The sequence below is a fragment of the Alligator mississippiensis genome, chromosome 9 (assembly GCF_030867095.1).
Source record: "Alligator mississippiensis isolate rAllMis1 chromosome 9, rAllMis1, whole genome shotgun sequence".
Classification (NCBI taxonomy): Eukaryota; Metazoa; Chordata; order Crocodylia; family Alligatoridae; genus Alligator; species Alligator mississippiensis.
The window spans coordinates 1,442,607-1,450,682 of NC_081832.1; the positions used below are offsets into that span (position 1 = coordinate 1,442,607).

General features: G+C 48.1%; 1 protein-coding gene across 1 annotated transcript; it reads right to left on the minus strand.

The window, feature by feature from the left end:
* Window positions 1–1,094: 1,094 nt before the first annotated feature.
* On the minus strand, window positions 1,095–8,020 carry POFUT1 (protein O-fucosyltransferase 1). The gene is made up of 7 exons (XM_014596889.3): window positions 7,888–8,020; window positions 7,081–7,202; window positions 6,208–6,390; window positions 5,532–5,644; window positions 4,531–4,723; window positions 4,035–4,277; window positions 1,095–3,251 (listed from the first exon to the last, which is right to left on the minus strand). The coding sequence occupies exons 1-7, from the start codon at window positions 8,012–8,014 to the stop codon at window positions 3,063–3,065; spliced, it is 1,170 nt and encodes a 389-aa protein (XP_014452375.2). The 5' UTR covers window positions 8,015–8,020; the 3' UTR covers window positions 1,095–3,062.
* Window positions 8,021–8,076: the final 56 nt, after the last annotated feature.

Below are 8,076 nucleotides of genomic sequence, written 5' to 3' on the forward strand. Positions count from 1 at the left end.
TTAACCAATGTGGCCAGCTTCAGATACTTAGGAAGACACCCCATGAAACCTGCAGCATGGGCAGTTTAGAGAGATATAAACTATCAGAAATGCACATTCCCAAAAACTAACGGAAAGGTTGAAGTTTTCACTTAAAAAGACACTGGACGCAAGTCTCAAGGTTTCGTTAAATTTTGCATTTAAAAAAATGTCCTCTTACAAACAGACAAGTGGTAAACTTGATATCGTTTATTAGACCAATTGGATAGTTGGAAAAATAGTTCCTTGCAAGTTTTTGGGCACAGGCGCCCTCCCTCCAGCCTAGGGAGAGTCTGCTGGTCTGTCTTTTCTCTAAAGTCTGAATAGAAGCTTAAGCTAATATGCAAAAAGCAGGTCTATGAAAATGCAAGTGTGGCAGATCTATATTTTGTATATTGGCTTAAGTTTCTATTTGGACCCTAGAGGAAAGACAGACGAGCAGACTTCCTAGGCCTGAGGAAAGGCACCTGTGCCTGCAAACTTGCAAAGAATAATTTTTCCAACTATCCAGTTGGTTTAGTAAAAGAGATCACATTTGCCCAAAGAACCTTGTCTGCCTATGCCCCTAGACCAACACGGCTACAACCAACACCCCTTAAAAACAGCAATTTTCTCCTTACCATTGCAGCAACTAAGAGGGGGGTCAAGCACCATCCAAAACCTCCTAACACATTAACATCTGAGTGCTCACCCAGACTTGAAAATTAATTTGGATCACAGTACAGTATTAATTGAAAAACACAAATGCTGAATAACTCCTTATTGCAGAAAAGCTGTTACTCCTAAAACTTTAAACAACATGCACACGGAGGGATCTGTCTGAGAGTAAGCAACCATAAGCACATCTGTGAGCCATGGGCTTCTTCCACAACGATTGCTTAGTTAAACACATTATTAATAGCTTGTACGTTTGGATGTCCATATTTGAACTGATGGATGTTGGAAAGGATACATACTTTTTTAAGAAGATATTGCAGCCTTGACAATGACTGAGCTGGGCTGAATTAGGGCCAAATACTTTAATGTAAATAAGGATAAGAATTCAGTGCGAATAAAAATGAATATTTAAAACAAAATAAGTTTCAATGTTTTACTGTGGAAAAAAAAATACAAAATTACATTTTCTGTAAAAAGAGTCAAAATACATCTTCTCAACCATGATATCTTGGGAAAGCATCATCATTTCCCACTTCTAACCAAAGCAGTCTTGATTGCATCATTATGGACTAAAAAAAGGAGGAAAAATACTAGAGATATATCAATTTGGTTTATGGGCTTCCAGTTACATAAACCCGCAGCAGTCCAGCACCAGTTTCAAGATGAAACTGGATGCTTATCTTGCTGGGATCCTATGACCCCAGCTGACTTCCTGCCCTTAGGGCGGGGGGCTGAACTCGATGATCTTCCGAGGTCCCTTCCAGCCCTAATGTCTATGAAATCTATGAAACCTGGAATACTCACAGCTAGCCTCACTGAAACAACTTGGCCCCATACATTTCTGGAAATTAGCACTGAGAAGCAAGAGGCTCTTACAACCTGGGTGGCTTCCAACCTCTGCCAGGCCTCATCTCCTCCGGCAGTGTTCTCTTCAAACCACAGGGAACAGAAATTTGCGCAACTAAAACAAAATAAAATGCTGCAAGAGAAGAGAGACCAAAGAGCACGTTAGAAGACGTCCAGGGTACCTACCCTAGAGATCTTCAAAAGGAGACTGGATGCACACCTTGTGGGGTTATTTGACCCCAGCAGTCTTTCCTGGTCAGAGCAGGGGGGCTGGACCCAATGATCTCACAAGGTCCCTTCTAGCCCTAAACTTCTGTGAATCTGCATCCTCATACAGCCAATATGAGAAAGTAATCGGAGATAGTGCCATACCCAATCCGTTACAAGATGTCACAGGAACAAGGGGCCTTGGCCAAACGGTGACTGGCTCGCACAGAGATAGGAAACAAAATTCCAGAGTCACCAATGGAAAACTAACCTGTCCTGGGCCACAGCCTAATCCTAGCTTCTGAGACTATCTTGCCACAAGAGGATGAGTCCCCAGTTAAAGTAGTGGGAACCAGCACTGAGGATCAGATTTTGCAGTTTGTGGAGAGGGCAGAAAAACTTTCACCCAAAATAAGACAAGGCACACGCTGTTGTCACCATCTCCTTATCCTTTGCTACAGTTATTTTATACCAGATCCATTTCTTCTAAAAATCTGAGCTTCCAAAGATTTAGGGATCATTACAGCCATCCCCTTCTCCCTCCCACCATATGACAACAGTAATGAAATCTGTGAAGTTACAAACATCCAGCTCCAACAACTTGTCATGGTATTGCCCCATGCTCCCTAGGTCAGTGCAGTCACTAAGACAGGTTGAACAGGTACCTGCATCATTCTGATATACCATCACTGTACTTCTGAAGCACCCTAGAGATCTCAAAGTGATGTGCAAATGTAATGGATCAATCCTAATAACACTCCAGTGAGGTAGGTATGAAACCCATTTTACAGGCAGGTAAACTGGGGCAGAGTGCTGACTGGCCCATAATGGGACAGCAGTAGCACTTGGAATAAAACCCAGATCATCTAATCCCTAAAGTCCTGAGCCTGAAGCCATGTTCCTTTCATGAAGCATGTTCCCTTTCAATAATACTTAGCACTTACAGAGAACCTGGAATGATCCATCATGACAAGAACCTTCCTGGTACCTCTAGGAAAAACAAGATATAAGAGAAAGATGAAATGTGAACAGCTACCTAATCAAGATATCTGATAATCCAAAATAAGGAGAATGGAAGGTTTCATATAATGTACAGCATTTAAAATTCACTTTCCCTTTCTGATCTCATGCTGGCAACATGGCAAAACTGAGAAGTCAGTCAGAACGAATCCAGAACTAACACAAGGAGCAAATGAAGGCCTCAGGACAAGCCTATTAATACAGCTGGCATATCCTATTCTTTTATGAAAATGTTTGTGTCCTGGTATATCTGTCAACAGGGCTCCCGAGTTCACAGCTCTAAGAACAAAAACTACTGCTTGTTCGTGTCCTGGTCAAAACTCATCCCGCAGCCTCGGCGGGTGGTCCATGCCAAAAAATGAGGAAGGTCTCCCGTGCACATCACGCTCTCGCTTCACAAAGGCAGTAAATGAAGAAACACAGTTCCCAATAAAATGGTCAGACTGGCCAAGGATGTACAAGTCAATCTGGGCCACTTCAGGTTGCAAATTTACCGCTTTGACCTGCACAAAGAAACAGACAGAGCAAGTTAATCCAAGCAACACGGCACCATATGTCGATTCTTAATAACACAGCAAGCTGGGGTACGAACTGGAATCTACCCACTGCTTTCGCCTACCCTCATCTAAAACAGCCCTTCCTGGGTTTCCAGTGACTACTACAATCACGAAGACACCTCACTAATGTGATATTTCTTTTGTAAGATTTAGCCCAAGTCCTTTCTAAGACAAAATCCATCAAAATACAGACCTGGGACTGTTGCATCTGGAGGAGTCTACATTTTCTACAGTCTTAGCATCTAAGTCTTGCAGTTGTGGACAAAGTTTGTTTTTTATTTCAGATGGCAATAATTGAGATTTCCAATATATAGGTAGCCATTTCCTAGTGTCTGCATTGCTCTAGACACGGGCAATAACATTTCACTTGACACCAACTAACTAGAACCAGGTCTGAGTCAAAAAGTTACAGATCCACCAAGCTGGAACCAGTCATTAGACTGGCATCACACACAGCCCATTGAGGACTCAGTCCTACAAGATTCTGAGTACCCTTCACTCTGACGACACTCAGCACCTGCAGAGACATCTCATCCTTTGACACTAGGCTGCCTGCAGCAACACGGTTACACAGTGAGCATTACCTGCTTTAAACTAGCCTTAATTTCACTGAACAGCTACTACACAACCAAATGACCATAGCCTGCAGTGGCAAGTGTTGCGTAAGTGGAAAATGGGGGCAAAGATGCTACTGGGGCAGCACCATTAGTCCGAGAATCTGCAACCTACCTTTCCTTGGAAAAGCTGCTGTATTTCCTTGGTGTACGGCTCAGAATCAGTGGCAATGTAAACAGATTTTGCTTCTACCTTCTTCACCCAGAGCTCAAGCGCACGCTTGATCTCTGTCAGGTCTGGAAGGCACATATCCATGGTGAGAGGCACAGCTGTGTTTCGGTCATAGCCTACACACTGTGGTGAAGCCATGAAGTGAGGCCCCGCTGTCCCATCCTTCAGCATGTTGCAAGCATTCTTCTATTGAAGAAAGGAGAAGAAAATGCCATGTGTGAAAGTAACAATTAGAATCTGATCCGACCCCAAGTCCAACTTTGGGTGGCAGAGGAACACAAGCCGGATTTAGACTCTGGTGCCAGAGGGGATGATCATATCAGGGCTGTCTAGTAAACTTTTCTAAAGGAATGGTGGCTGTCTGTCCATGGCACTGCATGCATGGCACTGGCAGTACCCGCATGCATGACATGCACTGAAATCTATGCAAGCGACGTACCCAGTCTGAACCAATCCTCAGATGAATTCCTACATAAGGCCTGACCAGGAGAGAATGAATATATTCCTCTCCCTTCTTCACCATCTCATCAGACCACACGACATACTTATGCAGAGGCCGATGCTCCTCTAACACTGGAAACTGAGCTGGTGCTCCAGGTAGGGCAAGAATAGGGTGTTCTGAAGGTGGAAACCTGGAAAAGGAAATGAGATGGAAGTGTGGTGTGTTTACAGGCTCTCTGGGAAACAGGACAGACAGGGAAAGGGTGGCCAGGAAATGTTATGAGCTTGAATAGACCTGCTGCAAGGACAAAGCAGACATGTCAGAGACTACAGAAACAAGTGATCTGGCATTAGAAAATCCTCACCATTTCAACACTGGAATTACAACATTACACACAACTGACAAAGTCATCAGACACTGCTTTTGACTTCTGATTCAATAACGAATCCAAAATTAATACAGTTTAGAGGACAAAGGAAAGACTAGCAAGTCTGACATTCATGGTAATATAATAGCTACTTAAACAGAATACAGATGCTTCCCATTCCTGGCTAAAACAGTTCAGATACGTATTGCTACTGCAGAGATACATATTAAGTCAGTTGTAGCTTTATGTGAGGTAGATAACATGAGGTGTACGATGGACACAAGTCAAGTGTAGTGTAATCTTTGTACGCTGGCTGAGACCAGAGTAATTAAACTTAATCAATCTTTGGCTGATAACTCAATCAGCCCTACATAGTTCGCAAGGCATACCGGGCAAAGGAACTGATTGCTGGGCTAATAACCCCTGGAAATAGCTTCAAGGTTTGCCCTTGTTTATATGTTAATAGTTGCAATGTCAAATAGTCACTTCAAACCACCTCAAAATGATGAATGGACTCGAAAATGTAACTACGCCACTGCTTTCCTCAGAGCCATTCCAAGTGCCTATGTATGTCCAACCACTGGTATCACCCAGTCCATCACTGTGCTCAACCTCCCCAGGCCCTTAGTACCTTTGCATCCACTGGTCCTTGTAGGAGGAACTGAAGGAAATGCCTCTGAAGAGCTCAGACCTATCAAAATCCACATTGAATTGATTCCAAAATGGACCAAATGGGTTTCCATCCTACAAAACAAAGAGAACTGTTCAACAGCCACAGCCCCACCATGTGTAAACCAACAATTTCTGACAGAATCTCTGACTTTAGAGCTGAAATCAGTAAGGAGACGGAGGAATTGGATGGACTGGTCTGCAGCCATAACTGTGCTACAGAGGGGGAGCAATCACAGCTGACTCTGCTCATCACCCAACAGCTCACCAAGAAGCAGCAGAACTCTGGAGATTGTTATATTAAGTAAAATAAAGACCATTCCAAAAACATTTTAGAGGATATCAAGGCACAGGCCTAGCACCCCTGGGACCATTTATCCTAAAAGAGCAGGGCTTATCCAATCAGCTGAGCAACGCTGTATGGATGGGGGTTGTGTGGAAGAGCCAGGGGAACATCTGCCTTCTTAAGGTCCTGTCTGCCCAAAGTCACAGTTCATTTGAAAACGATAAATCACTCGCACACAACCCTACCAAATCCTGCAATGAGCTTTAGGCCAGGCCCAAACATATTAGCCAGCAAGTCTAGAACCGCAGCAATCCTCTTTTTTAACCTAGCAAACTAGGAGCAGGAAATTTACCTTCATGGGACAAGACCTTTTGTCGGCACTTCTCTGGGCTGCTACTTCAAAGCAGTAAGCCACTCGCTTGCCGGGAGGCCAGTGCACTGGTGCCAGTTTCTCCATGAACTCCTCCAAGCTGATAACCCGGTGATAATCCAGGAGAGGCTCCAGCTTGAAGTACTCCGTGTAGGAAACATGCAGCTGTAAATGAGAGAAACAGATTCACTCGCTGAGCAACCAGAAGTCAGTCCTGGCTACATCTCCATTTGCATTTAGTGAGGGCAGGATCAATAGCTCAGGGCATCTGTGGGTCCGGTGACATTCGTGTTTGACAGCCTACAGCTTCCCAGTAATTGAATGGGGGACTGGGGGGTGTAGGAAGAGGGACGATCTAGAGAGGGAAGAACATAACACGGGAAGTCATGACTCCTGGGACGCCAGTTCGGCTACTCACAGGTTGTGACCCCTGGCCACAAATAAGAACAAACACTTCACATTTCCCCAGCGAGCTTTGGAAACATCGCTTTACCTTGTAAACCGCAGAGCTCCCTGTCACGCTGCCTGTCATACTGAATAAAAGCAACGCAGAAGCAAACCAAGAAACCCGACTGGCTTCCACATTTTCAAGCCACCCACCAGGTCAGCTAAGCAGACGTGCATCTCTCAAGCCCCCCGAGGGAAATGACAAACTCCTTGGAGCCGTGGCTATGGTTTCCTTGCGCCCCTGCAGCCTTTAGCATGCGTTGGGGCCTGTTACAACGAGCTCTGGACCGACAGGGAGAGGGATGCTCGCAAGGCGACATGAGCCGCCGCCACCCTGGCGTAGGACAGGGCCAGCTCTTGGCGCTGGCGCACCCCGCACGGAGGGGCGAGGCACCGGGTGAGACTCACGTTGGTGTAGGGAGGCCGGTGGTGCCGGTACTCGATCCAGGGGGGCACAGCCAGGGTGCGGTTCAGGGTCTTGGCAAACGCCAGGGAGCCCAGGAAGTGATCCGCCTGGTTCCCAAACCTCCCTGCAAGAACGGGGAAAAGAGAGGGGTCAGCAACATGCCCACGGTGCCCAGGGCCCCCCCATGTGCCCGTCAAGGGGGCAATGGGATGCTCAGGGACCCACCCCCTTCCGTGCCCCTGACCGGGGCAATAGGAATACCAGGGACCCTCTTCTGCCCGTCGCCAGGGCAACAGGATACCCATGACCATGTACGCATCGCCAGGGCAACGGGATGCCCAGGGCCCCCCCCCACCTGTCACCAGGGCAACGGGATGTTGGAGGACACGCCCCCACATGCCCATCACCAGGGCAACGGGATGCTCAGGACCCACCCACATGCCTATCCCTGGGGCAGCGGGGTGTCCCGTGTGCCTGTCACCATAGCAACGGGATACCTGGGGAACTTCCCCCCCCCACATGCCCATCACCACGGCAACCGGATGCCCAGGGGCCCCCTCCCACCCATCCGGATGCCCAGGCCCCTACTTCCGCCTGTCACCATGGCAACGGGATACCGGGGGAACCCCGCCCCCCCCAGGGCAACGAGATGCCCGGAGACCCCTTCCGCCCATCACCAAGGCAACAGGATGCCGCCCCCCACGTGCCCATCTCCGCGGCAATGGGATGCCCGCCCGTTACCACGGCAACGGGGCAGGCCGCAGCCCTCCGGGGAGCGGGGGGGAGGGCACCCGCGGGCCCAGGCTCACCCATGCAGGGGCAGTAGAGCAGGTAGCCGGCCGGGTCCCCGCTCGCCGGCCCCGGCAGCAGCGGCAGCAACAGCAGCGGCAGCAAGCGCCTCAGGTCCGCCATGGCGGCGGCGGCCCGTCCCGGCATGCCCCGCGCGCCGGCGGGCGGAAGCGCCGCTCTGGCCGGCGGGCGGCTCGGGCGCGCGGGCC

Excerpts from the sequence above, each read along its gene's own strand:
- POFUT1 (XM_014596889.3), bottom strand. The coding sequence starts at position 8,014 with ATGCCGGGACGGGCCGCCGCCGCCATGGCGGACCTGAGGCGCTTGCTG. Across the intron at positions 6,391-7,080 it reads ACCGGCCTCCCTACACCAAC|CTGCATGTTTCCTACACGGA; the intron begins GTGAGTCTCACC and ends TCTCATTTACAG. Across the intron at positions 4,278-4,530 it reads TGAGGATTGGTTCAGACTGG|AAGAATGCTTGCAACATGCT; the intron begins GTACGTCGCTTG and ends TTTCTTCAATAG.